This window comes from Manis javanica, chromosome X, assembly GCF_040802235.1.
Source record: "Manis javanica isolate MJ-LG chromosome X, MJ_LKY, whole genome shotgun sequence".
Lineage (NCBI taxonomy): Eukaryota > Metazoa > Chordata > Mammalia > Pholidota > Manidae > Manis > Manis javanica.
This window is the reverse complement of record NC_133174.1, coordinates 117,869,356-117,893,170: the sequence shown is the minus strand read 5'-3', so window position 1 is coordinate 117,893,170 and position 23,815 is coordinate 117,869,356. Positions and strand designations below refer to the sequence as shown.

General features: G+C 35.0%; 1 protein-coding gene across 2 annotated transcripts in view; it reads left to right on the top strand.

Annotated features, from left to right (window-relative positions):
* STAG2 (STAG2 cohesin complex component) overlaps positions 1-23,815 on the top strand; it is a 137,975-nt gene that overhangs the window by 35,315 nt on the left and 78,845 nt on the right. For both annotated transcript variants that reach the window (XM_073227859.1, XM_037015396.2), the window contains exons 2-4: positions 7,441-7,584; positions 13,578-13,656; positions 17,095-17,259. In XM_073227859.1, coding sequence (XP_073083960.1) covers positions 7,541-7,584; positions 13,578-13,656; positions 17,095-17,259 — 288 coding nt within the window. In that variant the 5' untranslated portion in view covers positions 7,441-7,540. The remainder of the gene's footprint in view (positions 1-7,440; positions 7,585-13,577; positions 13,657-17,094; positions 17,260-23,815) is intronic.

The following is a 23,815-nucleotide window of genomic DNA, read 5'->3' as shown; positions in this document are numbered from 1 at the left end:
TTCTGAGGGATCTCTCTGTTTTGTACCTTTTTATTTTGGATCTTGAGACCACTTGGTATTGAATTAAAAGAACTTCAAAGCAGTTTTTTTCTTTAAAAAACTGAAAATTTTAAACAATATCAAAGAAAAACAGGTTCTTTTGTATATTTTTACTTTGTTCTGGAGAGGTAATGTTAATGAATTTAGCATAATTACACAGAATTTCTATATATTTGTTTTTATATGCTACAATAATAGGTGTCCAACAGGTTCTCAGAAGTGGAAGAAAAAAGTTTTTTGTTACAGAATTAGTTTAACTTGGAATGTAAACTTGGAGTAACAGGCCGGAAGCATATTCATTGTAGATAACTTGAAAAATTATGGGGGTCAAGTTTCAGCTTCTAGATTTCTATATGAAAAGCAGTGCAGCTGAGAGTGTTTACTTGAATTTTATGTATAGAATTAAAAATTATTATTACCTGTTAACTTTTCAGCCCAATAATTATGTGTGAGTGTATTTAACACACATTTAATGGCAGTATACAAAGCACCTGAGCAGAAGGAAGTGGTTTTACCTTTACCTTAAAGTATATTATTGAACCTACCTATAAATGTATTTGGCTTTGTTTTCAGTAAGGAGAGGCAGTAGTTAGTTGTTACTACATACATTTTTTTCCCAAAAGGAAAACAGCGGTTTTGAGAGTTAAAGCAGATTTCATTTCTATGCTTTATCCTCCAAAGCTGTTGGAATGTTAACGCTTTTATAGTAGTTATAGAGAATTGGCACGTGATAAAAATCCAGTTTTTCCTTGATACTAGGTGAGAGCTCCACCTTGTGATCTTTGAGCATATTTAAAAAAATTAATAATCTACAGTAGGCTAGAAATGCTGTGGTAAGTTTATTAAACTCATACACTTATTTGAGCACTACATATTCTTAACAGTTTTGGCTTTCCAGCTTAGGCCAAATTGTATTGAGTACATTTAAACACCTTGTTTGTGAATTTTTAATGTAAGTCTTTGGGGGAAGCAAATTGTATTTACATACAGCTGTAGACATTTAAAATAAAAAGGAAAAGTGTTCTCAGTTCTGCTGCAAAGTCTAAATTCTAAAAAAACAATAACAACCAAAAAACCCATTCCTCCCTTGCACCCCCCGCCACCCCCACCACCACCACTTCAGGTACAAAGCAACTTTACATAATTTGAGCTGTGAAGAACTGTTTTTGGTAGCAAATCGGTTATTAGAAAATGATTAAAATAGTAAAAACTTCGATACATGCCATTTAGTATTATTTCATTTAATAATATATATTAGGTGGCAATAGAGGTAGGTGCCTTCTGGTAGAAATTGATTTCCACATTTATTGTTAAGGTAGTGGCTTAAGGGCAAGGATCATTGCTCTCTTGTTCACCTCTGTATACCTAGTACATAGACTGCATTTGGCACATGGTAGATACTTTTAATCGGTTGGATGGGTTTTTAATATTTAGAATAAAATAAGTATTTTACTCGGGTAGGGAGTTATCCAGTATCTACCAGACCTTGGTATAATATTTCTTTTTAAAATACAGGTACCTTGTTTGGGAGACTCTCATCTTACATAAATTACATTTTTCTTTTGTGTTTGCTTTGGTTTCTAATTACCAAAATCATGTTAGTATAGCCCTATATTGAGTGAAATTATTTGACCTGGCAACACTTCTTGTACATTAGAAGTTAATTTTGTGCTATGTAGAGGAATGTAGTATATCACACAATACTTATTTTATTTAGGGCTCTCCGTTCTTTAGAGTTGATACATTCTTTATGTCCCTCGGGGAGAATATGTCATGAGCTGTCTTTAAAAGTCTTCCTAAAAACTGTATATTTAAGGAATGTGGCAAGTTTGGTTTTATGAAATGCTCAGAGTTGGGTGGGGCAGGTAGGCAGACAAAGGCAGCATTTTATTTCCATCTTGCCATCTAGATGACCTGACATGTTGGTTAGAATTTAGTCTGCTTTATACCTCTCCAGCTACCTTTAAAAAAGAAAACTGCTTTATTTTTTAAAAAGTAGTTTTCTTTTTAAAATCAGTTGGGATTTTTAGGAGGCTAGGTCATGTCCTACATATGCTGGCAAGCATCAGAACTCTGGTGTACTCCTACTTAGATAATTCCTTAAGTAACAGTCAGAATAAAACCAGATCAACAATTAGTGGTTTTAGAGAACAATCTTGCGACCATGATTTAGTGCAAGGAAAAGACTATACTGATGGTCATATGTAAATGAAGACTTGATAATATGAGTTCTATCCAGAAAAAATGTTAAATTCAAAGTGGTAGTATAGACAACTCTTGATTATTGAGGGCTTAATTCTGCGGATTATTGATTCTCTTTTTTTTTTAAATTTTATTTTGTTATCATTAATCTACAATTACATGAAGAGCATTATGTTTACTAGGCTCTCCCCTACCCCAAGTCCCCCCCATAAACCCCATTACAGTCACTGTCCATCAGCATAGTAAAATGTTGTAGAATCACTAGTCTTCTCTGTGTTGCAAAGCCCTCCCCTTTCCCCCACCGCCCACATTATACATGTTAACCATAATACCCCCTTTCTTCTTCCCTGCCCTTATCCCTCCCTACCCTCCCATTCTCCCCAGTCTCTTTCCCTTTGGTAACTGTTAGTCCATTCTTGGGTTCTGTGATTCTGCTGCTGTTTTTATTCCTTCAGTTTTTCTTTTGTTCTTGTACTCCACAGATGAGTGAAATCATTTGGTATTTGTCTTTCTCCGCTTGGCTTATTTCACTGAGCATAGTACCCTCTAGCTCCAACCATGTTGTTGTAAATGGTAGGATTTGTTTTCTTCTTATGGCTGAATAATATTCCATTGTGTATATGTACCACATCTTCTTTATCCATTCATCTACTAGTGGACACTTAGGTTGCTTCCATTTCTTGGCTATTGTAAATAGTGCTGCGATAAACATAGGGGTGCATCTGTCTTTTTCAAACTGGGCTGTTGCATTCTTAGGGTAAATTCCTAGAAGTGGAATTCCTGGGTCAAATGGTAAGTCTGTTTTGAGCATTTTGAGGAACCTCCATATTGCTTTCCACAATGGCTGAACTAATTTACATTCCCACCAGCAGTGTGGGACGGTTCCTCTTTCTCCACAACCTCGCCAACATTTGTTGTTGTTCGTCTTTTGGATGGTAGCCGGTGTGAGGTGATATCTCATTGTGTTTTAATTTGCATTTCTCTGGTAACTAGTGATGTGGAGCATCTTTTCATGTGTCTGTTGGCCATCTGAATTTCTTTGGAGAACTGTCTGTTCAGCTCCTCTGATCATTTTTTAATTGGATTATTTGCTTTTTGTTTGTCGAGGTGCATGAGCTCTTTATGTATTTTGAATGTCAACCCTTTATCAGATCTGTCATTTATGAATATATTCTCCCATACTGTAGATGCCTTTTTGTTCTATTGATGGTGTCCTTTGCTGAACAGAAGCTTTTCAGTTTGATGTAGGCCCACTTCTTCATTTTTTCTTTTGCTTCCCTTGCCCGGGGAGATATGTTCATGAAGAAGTTGCTCATGTTTATGTCTAAGAGATTTTTGTCTATGTTTTTTCCTAAGAGTTTTATGGTTTCATGACTTACATTCAGGTCTTTGATCTATTTCGAATTTACTTTTGTGTATGGGGTTAGACAGTGATCCAGTTTCATTCTCTTACATGTAGCTGTCCAGTTTTGCCAGCACCATCTGTTGAATAGACTGTCATTTCCCCATTGTATGTCCATGACTCCTTTATTGAATATTAATTGACCATATATGTTTGGGTTAATATCTGGAGTCTTTAATCTGTTCCACTGGTCTGTGGCTCTTTTCTTATGCCAGTACCAAATCGTTTTGATTACTATGGCTTTGTAGTAGAGCTTGAGGTTGGGGAGTGAGATTCCCGTCACTTTATTCTTCTTTCTCAGGATTGCTTTGGCTATTTGGGGTCTTTGGTGTTTCCATATGAAGCTTTGAACTATTTGTTCCAGTTCGTTGAAGAATGTTGTTGGTAATTTGATAGGGATTGCATCAAATCTGTATATTGCTTGGGGCAGGATGGCCATTTTGACAATATTAATTCTTCCTAGCCAAGAGCATGGGATGAGTTTCCATTTGTTAATGTCCTCTTTAATTTCTCTCAAGAGTGTCTTAGAGTTTTCAGAGTATAGGTCTTTCACTTCTTTGGTTAGGTTTATTCCTAGGTATTTTATTCTTTTTGATGCAATTGTGAATGGAATTGTTTTCCTGATTTCACTTTCTATTGGCTCATTGTTGGTGTATAGGAAAGCCACCGATTTCTGTATGTTAATTTTGTATCCTGCAACTTTATTGTATTCCAGTATCAGTTCTAGTAGTTTTGGAGTGGAGTCTTTAGGGTTTTTTATGTACAATATCATGTCATCTGCAAATAGTGACAGTTTAACTTCTTCTTTACCAATCTGGATTCCTTGTATTTCTTTGTTTTGTCTAATTACCATGGCTAGGACCTCCAGTATTATGTTAAATAACAGTGGGGAGAGTGGGCATCCCTGTCTTGTTCCCGAGGATTATTGATTCTTTTTTAAAAAAAATTTTTATTAAGGTATCATTGATATAAACTCTTATGAAAGTTTCACAAGAAAAACAATGTGGTTATTACATTCACTCTTATCGAGTCCTCCCCCATACCGCACTGCAGTCACTGTCCATCAGTGTAGTAAGATGCCACAGAGTCCCTATATGTCTTCTCTGAGCTACACTGTCTTCCCCGTGACCCCACACACACCAGGTATACCAATCATGATACCCCACAATCCCCTTTTCCCTTTCTCCCCACCCGCCCTCCCTCACCCCTCTCCTTTAGTAACCACTGGTCCCTTCTTGGGGTCTGTGAGTCTGCTGCTATTTTGTTCCTTCAGTTTTGCTTCATTCTTATACTCCACAAATGAGAGAAATCATTTGCTATTTATCTTTCTCTGCCTGATTTCACTGAGCCTAATACCCCTAGCTCTATCCATGTTGTTGCAAATGGTAGGATTTGTTTCTTTCTTATGGCTGAATAGTATTCCATTGTGTATATGTACCACCTCTTCTTTATCCATTTATCTACTGATTGACACTTAGGTTGCTTCCATATCTTGGCTATTGTAAATAGTGCTACAATAAACAGGGATGCATATGTGTTTCTGAATCTGAGAAGTTGTTTTCTTTGGGTAAATTCATAGGAGTGGAACTCCCGGGTCAAATGGTATTTCTATTTTTGGTTTATTGAGGAACCTCCATATTGCTTTCCACAATGGTTGAATTAGTTTACATTCCCATCAGCAGTGTAGGAGGATTTCCCTTTCTCCACATCCTCGCCAGCATCCATTGTTCCTAATCTTTTTAATGTTGGCCATCCTAACTTGTGAGGTGATCTCATTGTGGTTTTTATTTGCATTTCCTTGAATATTAGTGATGTGGAACATATTTTCATGTGCCTGTTGGCCATCTGAATTTCTTCTTTGGAGAAGTGTCTGTTAATATCCTCTGCTTATTTTTTAATTGGGTTATTTCCTTTTTGAGTGTTGAGGCAAGTGAGTTCTTTATATATTTTGGATGTTAACCCCTTGTTGGATATGTCATTTACAAGTATATTCTCCCATATTGTGGGATGCCTTTTTGTTCTGCTGATGGTGTCCTTTGCTGTACAGAAGCTTTTCAGCTTGATGTAGTCCCATTTTTTCATTTTTGCTTTTGTTTCCCATGCCCGGGGAGATGCATTCAGGAAAAAGTTGCTCATGTTTGTATTCAAGAGATTTTAGCCTCTGTTTTCTAAGAGTTTTATGGTTTCATGACTTACATTCAGGTCTTTGATCCATTTTGAGTTTACTTTTGTGTATGGGGTTAGACAATAATCCAGTTTCATTCTCTTGCATGTAGCTGTCCAATTTTGCCAACACCAACTGTTGAAGAGGCTGTCATTTCCCCATTGTGTATTCATGGCTCCTTTATCATCTATTAATTGACCATATATGCTTGGGTTTATATGTGGGCTCTCTAATCTGTTCCATTGGTCTATGGGTCTGTTATTGTGCCACTACCAATTATTTGTCTTGATTTTCATGGCTTTGTAGTAGAGCCTGATGTCAAGGAGCATAATTTGCACCTCCCCCCTCCACCCCCACTTTATTCTTCCTTCTCAGGATTGCTTTGGCTATTTGGAGTCTTTTGTGGTTCCATATGAACTTTAGAACTATTTGCTGTAGTTCGTTGAAGAATGCTGTTGGTATTTTGATAGGGATTGCATTGAATCTGTAGATTGCTTTAGGCAGGAAGATTATTCATTCTTGTTAACCCTGTTACCTCATTATTTTGCTCTTTATAGTAGCTTAATTAGAGTGAGTTAGGAAATGCAGTGTTTTGGACTTCTGTATATGAATTAAATATTAATAGCCATTTATGGTGGTTTTGAGATTTAAAATTAATGGAAAAATTGAATTATTGGTTTCTTGTATAACACCTACTCTGTTGTTGGAAGAGAGCATTTAAAAGTTCAGTGTGTGATATTTGAACATTTATTAATTGGATATGTTTAAACTTACTTTTTACTTTAGGTGGCTGCCAAGTACTAGATTCATTTGGAAATAAAAAATATAAGAAAATAAAAAAGAAAATTGCACATAAGATTAAGAGCTTCAGATTTAGCCTTTTTTTTTTTAATAGACTTGTGGTTTGCTTTTAGGTCATTGTCTCATTTAGGAACTACGTTTTTGTCCTCCAAACTAGAAATAAGGTCCTTCTATGGCCAAAGTTAAACTTGTTTGGTCACAAATGACATTCATCCATGGTCTTTATGACATTATTGGTATTTAAATGTTAAGTTCCTTGAGGTTATAGATCAGAACTAACATTTTCTCCCTTCCCAATTTAACCTAGTGTGGTATAATCATCAACTGGTTATTTACTAGTAAGCCAGGCTTTGGACTGTATCTTTCTTCTATGGTAGAACAACCTGCTTTTAAGATGTTTTCAAATTTTTATCTTAGGTTTTATATTAGCTAGCTCCTTTGAACTGTACTGTACATCATTTTCAAAAAGCTGTAGAATTTTTAGCCATCTTGTATTCTGGTTTACACTTGACATAAGGATTTCAGGACCAGTAAAAGAGTCACATCGTATTCCTAGTTAGGGCATATGTCTTTTTAAGCCAGGCTAGCGAATCATAATGTTCTACAAATGTTGGGCAATACAAGCATCTTTCTTTGTCTCTGTTACTAGTATGGGCCTGCAACTGTTGTAACAAATCCATATCTAGAAAAAGCAGTCCAATGCAAGGGAAAGAAGTCCTGTTTATGACAACATATTAGCAGGCACTGGGGAATTGAGTTTTTGAGTTTAGATACTCTTCCCAATATTTTCAGTGTATTTATAATAAATATGGCATTCCCCCTCCTTCCAAAGGAATTATCTGTCTTAGAAGAAAGAAGCAAACTATCATCTTAGCCACATAAATATATGAATATATTTCTGACATTGGGGCGTTCCAGAAGATGATAAAGAAATGATAGCAGCTCCAGAAATACCAACTGATTTTAATCTACTACAGTAAGTATGTTATAATAATTTTTAAATACTTGGTTATTTCTATAAAATGTAAAACATATTAAGCTGAAATGACTTCTGCTTGAGAAGAGCTAATATGTAAGGTAGTATGTATATCTGGAAAGAGTATACCACTGCTCATTGGGCTCTAACGTTTCTGTGCTTTTATGTAATAGGTTTTAAATTTATTTTTTAATTTTGGTATTGCCCAATTTATTATTTTTGCTGTCCAGTTTCTTGAGTCCATACTTGGTTTTACAATAGCAGTTGTTTTAAGGGAGTGTCATGAAATAATTTAAGTGTTCTCATTGGTAAGGGATATATATACTGTGCAGTAGTAGTTAGGATGTAATGTCAGATTTTTGTTATAAAATCAAATGATGCATCAACATCATCCACCACATCAACAAAAAGAAGGACAAAAACCACATGATCATCTCCATAGATGCTGAAAAAGCATTTGACAAAATTCGACATTGATTCATGATAAAAACTCAATAACATGGGTATAGAGGGAAGGTACATCATAATAAAGGCCATATATGACAAACCCACAGCCAACATCATACTTAACAGTGAGAAGCTAAAAGCTTTTCCTCTAAGATCAGGAACAAGACAGGGATGCCCACTTTCCCCACTGCTATTCAGCATAGTACTGGAGGTCCTAGCCATGGCAATTAGACAAAGAAAGAAATACAAGGCATCCAGATTGGTAAAGAAGAAGTCAAACTGTCACTATTTGCAGATGACATGATATAGTACATAAAAACCCTAAAGACTCCACTCCAAAACTACTAGAACTAATATCTGAATTCAGGAAAGCTGCAGCATAAAAAATTAATACACAGAAATCTGTTGCTTTCCTATACACTAACAATGAACTAGCAGAAAGAGAAATCAGGAAAACAATTCCATTTACAATTGCATCAAAAAGAATAACATACCTAGGAATAAACCTAACCAAGGAAGTGAAAGACCTATATCCTGAAACTACAAGACACTCTTAAGAGAAATTAAAGAGGACACTAACAAATGGAAACTCATTCAATGTTCTTGGCTAGGAAGAATTAATATTGTCAAAATGGCCATCCTGCCTAAAGCAATCTACAGATTCAATGGAATCCCTATCAAAATACCAACAGCATTCTTCAATGAACTGGAACAAATACTTTTAAAATTCATATGGAACCACAGAAGACCCTGAGTAGCCAAAGCAATTCTGAGAAGGAAGAATAAAGTAGGGGGATCTCGCTTCCCAACTTCAAGCTCTACTACAAAGCCACAGTAATCAAGACAATTTGGTACTGGCACAAGAACAGACCCACAGACCAGTGGAACAGAATAGAGACTCCAGACATTAACCCAAACATATATGGTCAATTAATATATGATAAATCAGCCATGGACATACAATGGGTAAATGACAGCCTCTTCAACAGTTGGTGTTGGCAAAACTGGACAGCTACATGTAAGAGAATGAAACTGGATCAGTGTCTAACCCCATACACAAAAGTAAATTCGAAATTGATCAAAGACCTGAATGTAAGTCATGAAACCATAAAACTCTTAGAAAAAAACATAGGCAAAAATCTCTTAGACATAAACATGAGTGACTTCTTCATGAACATATCTCCCCGGGCAAGGGAAGCAAAAGAAAAAATGAAGAAGTGGGCCTACATCAAACTGAAAAGCTTCTGTTCAGCAAAGGACACCACCAATAGAACCAAAAGGCATCCTACAGTATGGAAGAATATATTCATAAATGACAGATCTGATAAAGGGTTGACATCCAAAATATATAAAGAGCTCACGCACCTCAACAAACAAAAAGCAAATAATCCAATTAAAAAGTGATCAGAGGAGCTGAATAGACAGTTCTCCAAAGAAAAAATTCAGATGCCCAACAGACACATTAAAAGATGCTCCACATCCCTAGTCATCAGAGAAATGCAAATTAAAACCACAATGAGATATCACCTCACACCAGTAAGGATCGCCACCATCCAAAAGAGAAACAACAAATGCTGGCAAGGATGTGGAGAAAGGGGAACCCTCCTACACTGCTGGTGAAAATGTAAATTAGTTCAACTATAGTGGAAAGCAGTATGGAGGTTCCTGAAAAAACTCAAAACAAAAATACCATTTGACCCAGGAATTCCACTCCTAGGAATTTACTTTAAGAACTCAGCAGCCCAGTTTGAAAAAGACTGATGCACCCCTATGTTTATAGCCGCACTATTCACAATAGCCAAGAAATGGAAGCAACCTAAGTGTCCATTAGTAGATGAATGGATAAAGAAGTGGCGGTACATATACACAATGGAATATTATTCAGCCATAAGAAGAATACAAATCCTACCATTTGCAACAACATGGATGGAGCTAGATGGTATTATGCTCAGTGCAATAAGCCACGCGGAGAAAGACAAGTATCAAATGATTTCACTCATCTGTGGAGTATGAGAAAAAAGGAAAAACTGAAGGAGCAAAACAGCAGAAGACTCACAGAATCCACGAATGGACTGACAGTTACCAAAGGGAAAAGGATTGGGGAGGATCGATGGGAAGGGAGGGATAAGGTGGGGGTGGGGAAGAATGGGGGCATTATGATTAGCATGTATGTAATGTGTGTGTGGGGCATGGGGAGGGCTGTACAGCGCAGAGAAGGCAAGTAGTGATTCTACAACATCTTACTATGCTGATGGACAATGACTGCAATGGAGAATGTGGGGGGAACTTGGTGATGGGGGGAGTCTAGTAAACATAATGTTCCTCATGTAAGTGTAGTGTAATGATACCAAAAAAAATTAAATGATGACAGGCTAAAACAAATCTAGGAGGGTGGGACATGATCTCCATATATTTTGCAGAAACAAGTTACATGTTGATTGGTCCATAAAGTGACTTTACCATAGGTATTTTCTTTACCCTTGACTTAAAAGCTACACATAATCCTTATTGAACTTTTATTTTAATTACTCTTTGGTGTGTGTTGTAGGAATGAATTTGAGCTACTATATGTAATAATGGTTTTAATATCAAACTCCAGTATCATGAAGTGCCTCAGTGAAAAGTGAACCTTTAAACTGCCAGTGGATTCCTTCAACTTTGCACACACATATACGACATTACGTTTGCTATTAGGGTCTTCATTAGTCTTAGTGTGAAAACACTGTAGTTGCTAAAAATTTTGAAAACAACAGATCGATACACTTGTGCAGTGGTAGCCAGCATCTGTTTTTGATGGTATATAAATTTTCATTTTAAAAATAATTTTTTATTTCCCATGGAGACAAGGGGCCTACTGGCTTTTGCCAATATTTTGAAGTATGATTTTTAATGCAATATTAATCCTAGTGTACATTGACTCTATTTTAAGATTCTTGAGGAAAAGTTGTTTTTATTTGTTTGAGGAGGGATGTGCAATAATTAGAAAATTAATTTTTGTTTTGACTATTGTAAAAGTTATCTTGTGAACCTTCTTAAATACAGGAAGATTAGAGACAAAAGGTTTGTATTGCAAACTAGACTATTGACTGTTAGAATATCTTGAGAAATTAGGGCCTGAAACAGTGTAATGGATGTGAGGGAATTGATGTTGGGGAGATAGAATTTGATTGGGTAGGTGAGGTTGGGGCCAGAGTAAAGAGAAAGGAGTGGAAGAGTCAGTCATGGAATAGATGACCCATGAAATGTCAAGCCACTAAAAGGTTAAACCCAGTGTGCTCCAAAAACATATTAGTAAGTTTTATTTTACCTAGGATAGGTTTTTGTTCTTTTTGATCTTAAAAGCAGGAGGTAGCATTGGAGGAAGACACACTCCTGATAACATTTCTTTTCTGATTGGAAATATTTTAGACTCCTATCCTAATTACTGTGGCATTCTTAAGAAGGTTTTCCAGTTAGTAATCAGACCTCTAGTGGCTCATTCTTTGAGATGGGATAGCCTGGAGATGAGGATTAAGAATGTAATTGAACCTTTGATTATTCTGTGGCCATTGGAATATTGCAAAGACTAGTGATTGCAGACTTAGAGTAGTTGCTGAGCCCTCTAAGAGAGCTGGTGTCCCGCAAATGTCTTGGGGAAAAAGAAATAAAACTTAAATACCAAGATATTTAAAAAGTTTCAGTTCTTTTTGTAAGGCCATGTAGGCATGTGGTAAGAATATTGACAACAATCTTTTCATGTACGAGGCTTGAGTTTCAGAGTTTATATTACAGTAGTCGTTTTGTTTTTGGTGCTCTGGGAAATGGTATTTATTACAGGTCTTTCCCTCACAACATATATATGATAGGTTTACCACTGCCTTCACTACGTTGTTTAAATTACTTTGTAGGTAAGTGCTATAAATAGTAATTTTTTCCTCTGCTACCATCTTAACTGTTACTTTAGATTTACGAAGTATTCCAACCTCATGGCCTCTAAACAACTGGTTATTGTAGCAATAAAAATGGAAATAGAAGAAATCTAGTTAGAGAAGACTAGCTTCAGAAAGATTTTCACTTTGATTCCATTTATTTTAAGCAAAACTGGTACTGCGTTTACACATTTAGAGTCGTATAAAACTTTCATCTTTTGTGGGTGTGGCTCAATTCTAAAACTCACTGTGACCCAAATACCAAGTATGCCTTGCCTTAAGCACTTAAATGAAGGTATGTTGCTCCTATTTAGATACTGTTTACATATGTAGGAACATCATACATGTATATTTAAATTAATTCTCTTTCCTGCCATATATGTCATTTATTTATAGATGGGAAGATGGAGAGGTTGTCACTTGTCCAATGTCACACAGTTTTTTAGTACTAGGACCAGTTCTCTTGCTGCCACTGCTTTACTTCATAAAAGATTTTGAGCAATTACCATACTTACCTACTATATTTCAAATTGTTTGGTTTGTAAAAGTATTCTGTACATGTCCGTTAAGAAATACGTTTTGTATAGTTGCACCTAAATTTATAAATATTTCTTAAGTGAGGTAGGAGAGGTCAGAGAATCCTTAATCTTGCTAAAATTCCCTAATAAAGTTCATCCAATGCCTAGTGTTAAAATAGTTTTCCCTCAGCACATGATCTTTGAATCAGAAAATGAAACTAGTTACTAGAACAGAACACCATAGTTTCTAGGTTTAAATTTTTTTTTTTTGAGAGGGCATCTCTCATATTTATTGATCAAATGGTTGTTAACAACAATAAAATTCTGTATAGGGGGGTCAGTGCTCAATGCACAGTCATTAATCCATCTCAAGCCTAGTTCTCTTCAGTCTCCAATCTTCTGAAGCATAACGAACAAGTTCTTACATGGTGAACGAATTCTTACATAGTGAAAAAGTTCTTACATGGTGAACAGTACAAGGGCATTCATCACAGAAACTTTCGGTTTTGATCACGCATTATGAACTATAAACAATCAGGTCAAATATGAATATTCGTTTGATTTTTATACTTGATTTATATGTGGGTCCCACATTTCTCCCTTTATTATTATTTTTATTTTTAATAAACTGCTGAAATGGTAGGTAGATGCAAGATAAAGGTAGAAAACATAGTTTAGTGTTGTAAGAGCAATTGTAGATGATCAGGTGTGTGCCTGTAGACTATGTGCTAATCCGAGCTAGACAAGGGCAATAAAACATGATGTAGAAGCTTTCTCTCAATACAGTGGGGGGGTGAGGTTCTAAGCTTCACCACTGTTTTTCTAGGGTTAAATTTTTAAGAGCCACTGGTTTTGTTTTTATGCTTTGGTTGAAATATTAATGAAATAAAAAGTGTTTAGACATTTGTGCTTGACTTTTTTGTAGTTGCTTATGTAATTTCATATGTTTGATAACATGTTATGGTATGAAGTTCTGGGAGTATGAAGTATGGGAGTATAGTATGAAGCTAATACAGAGTTTTGTAATAAGTTAACCAACCCATTCAGGAATATGGCAAAAAGTAGAAGCTATCTACATTTCTAAGGAAGTTTTGAATAATCACTTATCTTTCTGTCACAGGGAGTCAGAAACACATTTTTCGTCTGACACAGATTTTGAAGATATTGAAGGAAAAAACCAAAAACAAGGCAAAGGAAAAGTATGTATAAAACATGTGACTTATTTTGGTTCTTATGGTCATTCACATACATATATGCCTGTGTATAATTATACATAGAAAATATTTACAGTTTTAGTTAATGTTGCAGCTGTGTTTTAAAAATGTCTTTTTGTGGGGGGGTATGGTAAGCCTTCTGAACACATCCTTTCTTTGGCTTCTAGATCAAATATCTTTTAATTACCTATTTCTGCTACTGTAAAGTTGAAATTAATAATATTGTTTCTAGTAGTTTATTTTGTAAAGCACAGTAAAGTAAGCAAAATGCGATATTTTGTTGGCTTTATTTTTATTTATGCATGAGTAGTCAAATATAAAGCAAAGCATTTATTTGCAAATACCCTAAAAATGAGACCTGCAGTCCGTTTAAGTCTGATATGTTACATACAGTTGATCAGAGTTTTGCTCTTTTTAAGTAATGTAAAGGATAAAAACTAACAATGTGAAGTTCTAAGTCAATAGAGCACAAGTTTAGAGTATGAGTGGATAACCTGAGGGCTCTGGTTACCTTGGTGAATGGGTTAAATCATTTTAACTGTTTGGGAAAGTACATTTGACTCTGCATATGTGTAAACACATTGCGTGAAAGATGACTTGTTTTTGTTCAACATTTTCTTTCCCAAAATGAATTTTGGATATATACTTTCTAATGACACAATTATTTTTTAAAATTCTAAATAATACAGAAATGTACAGTAAACAAAATTTTCCCATAGCCTATTAACCAGAGGTTATTTTCTTTAAACATTTTGATGAACATACCATTGTACATACACCTCTGTATAAGCATTCACAGAGAACTTTACTTAAATGGAATCGTATTATGCAAACTATTTAATTTGCTTTTAAAACTGAATGGTATGTTGTCAGCAGCTTTCCTGTCAGTAAATTTTTCCTGTCTGTGATTTTTAATCGTGTCATAGCATCTCACTTTCTGTGTGGAACACAATTTCTTTAACTCGTCCTTGGAATATTTTGTAGAACACAGAATGTATGTGTTTCATAATTTCATATGCTTTCTTAGTTCCTTAAAAAGTAGAAGTTCTGAGAGAGAAAAAAAATGTGAATTTAAAAATGTTAACTCTTGACTACACAAAGGCAGCTATAATTCCAGTAAATAGTATATGTTTATTCATTACAAAACCATTTTTCTTGTTCTGCAGCCATTGTGCAAATCTGAATCTCTGCTTTGATTTAATTTACAAGTTGGGACAAAACTAAACAGAGGACTCCCCTAAGTTTTTGTGCAACAATTTGGTTAACTCTCTCAAACCATTGCTGTGAGTCAGGTGTTTTCTTTCGGGGTCAGATTACGGATTTGTTACAAAGTAATAAGAGCAACCACATTTTGACACTATACAATGTATGCTCCATGTTACATGATTTAATATTTGAACAACCCTATCAATTAGGAAGCTTCTTTGCTTTATAGACAGGAAACTGAGGTCCAGAGAAGCTCTGTGTTAAAGGATTTAAGCCCGTATTTTTCGAAAGATGGTACTCTTAATCCATGGTAGTACACAATTGACCCTTGAACAACATGGGTCTGAACTATGTGGGTCTGCTTACACAGAGTTTTTTTCAGTAAATACATTGGAAAATTTTTTGGAGATGTGACAATTTGAAAAAACAGACAACTGTGTAGCCTTAAAAATATTGAAAAAAATTAAGCATATGTCATGATTGCATAAAATATATATAGATAGTAGAATATTTTACCATTTACTACCATATAATCAACATTTGGCTATTAGTAAAGTTTATGGGAAGTCAAAAGTATGCTCAGATTTTTGACTGCCTGGGGCCTGTGTTGTTCAAGGGTCAGCTGTGTTACTTCATAGTCTCTCTCTCTCTCTTAAGAGATTTCTTTTGTCTACAAGATTGTACCCAGGTTAGCATGTTTACTTCTTGTACTTAACTGTATTATCACTCATTGCACTTTGCTTTTTCTAGCACAGCATATCCACTGAACCATTTAACTTGTACTAATTAGTTTTTCATACAGATGAGAATATTGAAGCATGATAGGTAAATTGCAAATATGTAGCTCCATGTTAATTAACATGAACATTTTATACTTTTCTAAAGTGTACTCTTTGTAGTTGAGCTTTTCTTTTGCCCTTATCTCTGAAACTCCTTTTTTATTAGGGACAAAAGCCTTTCATTCTAAGATTAGGAATTAATGACTTAGGTTTACAAAGACTGAATCTCATTAACAAAATAATTTAAATTAACGATACTTTCAATTGTTAAGGGGTTTGAAGTAGTTAAAGAGTAGGGTGGTTTTGGACTCTTGAAGGAAGAGGAAGGATGGACCCCTCTATGCAACAAAATACAGAAACATCCTGGCTGTCAATGAAAATAAGTTGTAGACCTAGAGGGGGCTGCAAACTGTGACCTATTTTTATTTTTATACTGCCCATGAGCTAAGAATGGTTTTCACTGTTTTTTTTTTTTTTTTTACATTTTTAAAGGGTTGTAAAAACCAAGGATATGTGATAGAGGTGGAATGTGGCTTGCAAAACCTGAAATATTTAATATCTGTTAACTTCACAGAATGTTTCCCAACCCTTACTCTAGATCATAGAAATGTGTGGTCTAAAAGAGACTGCAGAAATAATCAATTTTCTAATCTGTAAAGGATTGAATACACCTCTGGCACTTTACAAATGACGACTCTTGAGTTAGGGAATGACTTGCTTTTCTCTAACAAGACATAAGAGCTGCAGGAGGTATTTTAAAAACTGAGTCATATTTTCACTGATTTATGAAGCCCCCACCCCTAATATTGACAACTTCCTTATAAAGGGGTTTCATTTCCATTGTGTTCATTAGTCAGATTTTCATGGTAGATGAATTGTTGAAGGGAGGGCCCAAAACAAGAATGAGGTTTACATACCTATTGATACTGTATAGCATTCCTTTGTCAATGTGTGGGTAGTGATTTGTAAGACTTACACATAGTCATTAAGTTAAAATGTAGCACTAAGTATGAGTTACTCATTTGTTTTATTTTTGCTGCCCACTCTATTCTGTACCCTAAAGCAGAACCCTGTGAAGTAGACAGTATTTTCCTCACTTTACAAATCAGAAATCTCTCTGTGGCACAGTGTGATTAAGTAACTTTGCCCAGGATCACTCAGCTAATAGGAGTAGAAATTTGGACCCTTGCAGTCTGTCAGTCTGCAGAGGCCGTGTTTCTAGCTACAGTGTCATTGTATGGTAGTATAAATGAAACAATTGATACCATGGAGAGTTGTTACAACCATATAGTTTTATTATGACATGTGTATGGCACTCCCCTTTATGTCACGTTTAAGCATGTTACAGTTATGTACCCTATAAGATCCTTCTCCTTTAGCTTTATTTTGAACTCTCAAGGATAATGCTATAACTTAGTCAACTTATATTTTTATGCAGACTTGTAAAAAAGGCAAAAAGGGCCCAGGAGAAAAGGGTAAAGGTGGAAATGGAGGAGGAAAACCTCCTTCTGGTCCAAACCGAATGAATGGTCATCACCAACAGAATGGAGTGGAAAACATGGTGTTATTTGAAGTTGTTAAAATGGGCAAGAGTGCTATGCAGGTAATATTTATTGTGTTTCCCAGTTTATTTGTACATTTTAAACTTTTATGAGTTATGTAAAATAAATTACTGATTTTTCTAATTGTTTAAAAAGTTTCTCATGAGAAAAAAGCAACAAACTAGGCAGAAAACTAGGGGTCTGTCTACTCAGACATAAGACCTTTAAGCTGTTCCTGAGTCACGTTTTGCTGTATGATTTTCTTTTTAATAGCATATGGTAAAGGATTGTTTTGTCAGAAAATACACTGATGTAAATCCTGCCTATGAGGTTTCAATTTGCTCTGAATTTATATAGCTGCTATTAAAATATGAAGTCCTTTGCCCATATGTAATTCTTTGTTGAGTGACCTAATATAATCACTGTCTACTTTAGTGAATTGAATTATTTTAATCAGTGTTGTCTATTAGAGATTTTATTACTTGTGATGTTTCTTAGCGGAAGAGTGAAATTTTGAGTCATATCCATGTCAAATCCTAATTTTGTTTCTTCTGAAAAATTTTACAATAATAGAAGCATTTAGGCTTTACAGTGAAGACTAAACCCATGTGGGTTTTAAACATTGAATAAACACTACTCAAAGAATATACACGCTTAATAAAGTTAATTTATAAAATCTATAGGGAATAGTATTTTTCCTTCATAGTTAACTGTAATCAACAAAAAGTACACATGGATAGTATAGAGAAAACTAGTAATCTAAGCTTTTTTTACTAGTAATGGTAATGTAAGTTTTGCTTATAGTTATATATGTGTGGTCCTGTAAATAAATTTTAAAATATTATTTGGGACTAAGAACATTTTTACATGTAGTATGAAGAAAATATTAGTTTTTTGAGCTATCACCAATTCTACAGAGCACCATATGTTCTCAAATTCAAATTTACTTTGTTTATCCATATTTGGTTTGCTTTCATATAGTTGTGATTAGGGTATGGATTTTATTTCTTCATTGTTTTAAATTATTAGTTTGCATATACATTTGATACTTTAAAAAATACATTACTGTGCTATGGTTTATTTAGTCATTCTCTAATTTTAAAATTATCCCCCCTTTTCTAGTTCCCATTTTGGGTTAATTTTATCACAGTGATAAATTACCTCAGTTACATTATATACCATTTCTTTACTTCCCTTTTTATTTTTATGTAATACTTTTTTCTCTGTAATAGATTATTCTAAGTAGTTAAATGCATTGATCTTTTTTTGATATCTTTGATTTTTGCTGACATTAGAAACCTCAACTTATATCCAGCATACAGTCTATTTTTGTCTAGTCTGTAGGGTTTTTGTTTAACTTCTTGGTTCATCAAAATTTTTTAATAGAAAATGTGAAGGTTTAGCTTTATATTTAAATTCTTTTTGTTAATGGTCTCTCAGTGTTTAAGGAATGAACATTACTGTATTTCTGTGTTGCTTATGGTTTGTCGTATATTAAGATTGTACCTCTGTACCATTTGTTTTTGTTTCTAAATGTGCTTTTCCCCCTTAAGAGGGAATGTCCCCCGTATCTCTTGATTTCCCTGAATAGTCTCTTCACCTCCAGTTTGTTTTATGTACTCTTATTTGTGTTTATTATCTCCTTACCAAGTTCGATCATGGAAGTCTCCTGTTTACAAACTATCAAGAGTTCTTCCTTATCTTAAAAGTTCCAGCCCAGATTTCCTTAAGTCATACTTGATATTTGCCAACCAAGGTATTGTACTCTGCCCTCCAGGCTTTTCTTTTTGTTTTTCTCTTTGCCTGGAATAGTCTTCCTTTCCTTTGTTCCATATCACATAGCTTTGACTAAATCAAATATCACTATTTTTTTGAGAAGCATTCTTTGACTATGTGTCTTTCAACCTGTATTTTCAAGTGTATTTCTTTACACTTCTCTTTCCATTATAGCACTTAGTATATTGTATCATAGTTATGCATATGTCTGAATTTTCTTCTAGATTGTTAATTCCTTGGTCAGGGACCATCTATTAATTCATTTTTTGTATCCCCAGTATATACCTATTTCAGTAATTATAAGTGAGAGTGAGTAATTACAAGATTGGTCATTGGTATTAAAACAGTTAGAATTTTAAGAAAGTAGAAAGCATGCATATGCCCCTAGTTCTATTAGATAATAGATGTTGAATTTCATTGAATAAGTTCTTAGAATACTATTTGTTGATTAAAAATTAAAAATATTTCAATGTGATAGTTTGTATTATTATTATTATTATTGTTAATTTAGGTTTCATTAATCTACAATTACATGAGGAACATTATATTTACTAGACTCCCTCAATCACCAAGTCACCCCCCACATACCCCATTATAGTTACTGTCCATCAGCCTAGTAAGATGCTATAGAATCACAACTTGTCTTCTCTGTGTTGTACAAGCCTCCCTGTGCTCCCCTACATTATCTCTGCTAATAGTAATGTCCCCTTTTTCCCCCTTATCCCTCCCTTCCCACCCATCCTCCCCAGTCCCTTTCCCTTTCGTAGTTTGTATTATTTTTATTACAGCAGCATTGTATGCCTAATATACACTCTACTTGAACTTCATAAACAAATTTTTAATGTGACATGATCTTTTTGTAAGATTGCAGTAAATATTTTTTATCTTTATTGATGAGAATAACCTTTGTTCCAGCTATCTATTGCTGCATAAAAAACCAGCCCAAACTTAGTGATGTAAAAGAACAACCAATTTATTATGCAGAATGATGCTGTGGGTTGAGAATTCAGACAGAACTAAATAGGGATGACTCATCTGTGTTGCCATCCATGATGGCTGGGGCCTTAGCTGAGATAGCTTGAATGGCTGGAAGTAACATAAACAGGAACTATAATCATCTGGGGTCTTCTTTATTCATGTTTGGGGTGTAGTTTGGAGTAACTTCAAGGGTGGGCTCATCTGAAACTATTAACTGGAGTTACCTACAAATGGTCCTTCCATGTGGCTTGAGGTTCTTACAGTATGGCTTTTGGGTTTGGAGAGTCCTGAGTGGGAGTGTCTAGTTGTCTGGTGCTTCAACAACCCAGTGCAGAAGTGAATGGCCCATGACCTAATGTTGGAAGCAGCATTTCTACTTTACTCCTAGAGAAGGGGACATAGACCCTACTTCTTATTTAGGAGCAATGTCAGACCATTTGGGGCCATATTTTTTTTTTTGTAGTAATTTTTATTTACTGACATATAGGGTCTGATTTCTTCACATAAACCTGATTTTTGCCAGCTTACACATCACACTGCAGTATTAGTTTTACAATTCCTACTCACAGTAGTGGACTTTTTTTTTTTTTCCAACAAAGAAGAGGGGCTTTATTTTACCGAAGAGAAAGTTGGGAGGGGTTTTGAACCAAAATCCAGTGGAGAAAAGCAGAATTTCAAGGTGATTCTCTCATTGACTGAGTTGGCTGAGTTGCCAGGATTGTTGATTTATTTTTTCTTTCTTTCTTTTTTTTTTTTTTTTGAGAGGGCATCTCTCATATTTATTGATCAAATGGTTGTTAACAACAATTAAAATTCAGTATAGGGGGGTCAACGCTCAATGTACAATCATTAATCCATCTCAAGCCTAATTCTCGTCAGTCTCCAATCTTCTGAAGCATAACGAACAAGTTCTTACATGGTGAACGAATTCTTACATAGTGAATAAATTCTTACATGGTGAACAGTACAAGGGCAGTCATCACAGAAACATTCGGTTTTGATCACGCTTCATGAACTATAAACAATCAGGTCAAATATGAATATTCGTTTGATTTTTATACTTTATTTATATGTTGATCCCACATTTCTCCCTTTATTATTATTATTTTTTTTATTTTTAATAAAATGCTGAAGTATTAGGTAGATGCAAGATAAAGGTAGAAAACATAGTTTAGTGCTGTAAGAGGGCAAATGTAGATGATCAGATGATCAGGTGTGTGCCTATGGACTAAGTATTAATCCAAGCTAGACAAGGGCAGCAAGACATCCATGGATGCAGAAGATTTCTCTCAAAGCAGGGGGGATGAGGTTCTGAGCCTCACCTCTGTTGATCCCCAATTTCTCACCTGATGGCCCCCCTGTGACTGTGCCTGTCTTAGGTTGTTCCTCCCTTGAGGAATCTTACCCGTCTCTGGCTAACCAGCCATCTTCCGGGGCCATACAGGGAAATGTAAAGTTGGTAAGTGAGAGAGAAGCCATATTGTTTGAAAAGGTTAGCTTTTTACTTCTTTGCAGATTTATGCCCTGTGGCTTCTATGCCCAGCACTTGTCTCGAGGTATCTTTACCACCTGGAGGAATTATGATACTCAGTAAATTTGATATGAGGCACAAATTCTATTTAAGGTTTGTAATTAGGAAGGAAGAAGAAATGCTATAGATGTAGCATATGGAAGAAAACATGGGAGGATTGATTATTTCTTTGACATATCTTCTTGTATAGTACCTTAAGTATGTATAGGTTTTAAACTACTAACTAATTTGCACACACATATTAACATAATAGGAATACGGTGACATAAACAAAGCAAATCTATAATTACCATCCATCTGCAGTGAAGCCAAGAAAACCATTTAGGCACCCTAGGCATTTGTGAAAATTTGTCTATGATATGATGGATATTGTCCTACTGTACTTGAACAGTCTGAGAAAAATCAGACAAATTAAAGCAGCCCATTTCTGGGATCTGTTCACATCCCATATGTTCTTTTAACCGTAGATAGTCTATAGTCATAAGATTTTGGAGTGCTACAACTTGCACCCCTCCCAACTCCTGGTTGAGTTCCAACAGTACAGATCTGGTCAAATTCATTGTCTCACTGTATGCACATGCCAGCCTAGACATCTCCTTCCTCATTCCTATGGCAAGTCCAGGAAACGGTGGGGTGGACGCAGCCACAACCGCAGCATCGCCCGGATCCATTTGGGGCCATATTTTAAAAGTCACAGTCTCATATTTTCTTGATATTGATTGCCCATACCATATTTGGGTATAATCTTAAATACATTTCTTTGATTAACTGAGTTGGTTTAACATAGACAAGCTGTTGTAAAATACAGAAAAGGCTAAAATCTAGAAATTAAGTAGAGTTTTGGAGTATCTCCAGTCTCTCTGAGCCAGATAATTTTTAGATAATGTTTTCTTTTTCTTCCCTTTATTCTATAATCATATTATCTTTTTCTGTGTATCAAATTTTACACATTTTATTCATTCAGTTTGTCCCCAAGTTTCATATTTGTTGTTATATAACTTAAAACATTTTCCCCTCCTGACTTTTAGCTTTTATTTATCATTCTAACTTCTAAAATTTGGTTTATTTAAAAATTGTGTTATCTGTCTTGTTTTTCTGTTTCTTTTTCTGTCCCCAAAGAAATAAAGTACTGCCTTTAATTTTCAGCTCTGTTCTGTTTTTTAAAAAATAGTATCTTGAGATGCTTTCACATATCACAAAATTCACCCTTTTACAGTGTAAATTCAACCATTTTTAGTATATTTACAGAATTGTGCAGCTATCACCACATTGTAATTTTAGATATTTTTCACTACCCCAGAAAGAAACCTTGTGCTCATTAGTAGGCACTTTATCCTCGCCTGCTCTGTGCCTAGGCAACCACTAATCGACTTTATTTAAATTTGCTTATTCTGGAGATTTCATATAAATGGGATCATATAATACGTGGTCCCTTTTGATTGGTTTTTTTGACTTAGCATAGTGTTTTTCAAGGTTCATCCATGTTGTGGAATGTATTATAACTTCATTCTTTATTGTTGCCAAATGGTGTTCCATTGTATGGATAGAGTATATTTTGTTTACCCACTCAATTCCTTGGTACACATTTGGTTTGTTTCTCCTTTTTAGGTATGGTAAATAATGCTCCTAGAAGTATTATCCTATAAGTTTGTGTTTGGATGTATGTTTCATTTCTCTTGGGTGATATATACCTATCTGGGAGTTGAGTTGCAGTGTCATGCGGTAACTGTTAACCTTTTGAAGGAGCTGCCAAACTTTTCCCAAGTGGAAACATCATTTTGCATACCCACCTGCAGTGTTATAGCAGTCCATATGTCCACATTGTTGCCAACATTTGTTACTGTCTGTATTTTTCATTGTAGTTCTCTTAGTGGATGTGAAGTGGTATTTTATTCTGGTTTTGATTTCCATTTCCTTGATGGCCATTTACACTGAGCATCATTTCATGTGCCAATGGCTGTTTTTATATCTTCTACTTAGAATTGTGTTCAAATTCTATGCTTGTATTTGTAATTGAGTTATTTGACTTATTTATTTATTTAGGTTTTATTGATATACACTCATGAAGGTTGTTTTTTTTTAATGGTTGCATAATATTCTTTTTAAAAATTAAGGTATTATTTATATACATTCTTATGAAGGTTTCATATGAAAAAACAATGTGGTTACTATATTTACCCATGTTATCGTGTCCGCCCTGTACCCCATTGCAGTCACTGCTGAACAGTATTGTAAGATGCCACAGAGTCACTATTTGCCTTCTCTGTGCTACACTGTCTTCCCCATGATCCCCCCCCACACCATGTGTGCGAATCATAATACCACTGAATCCC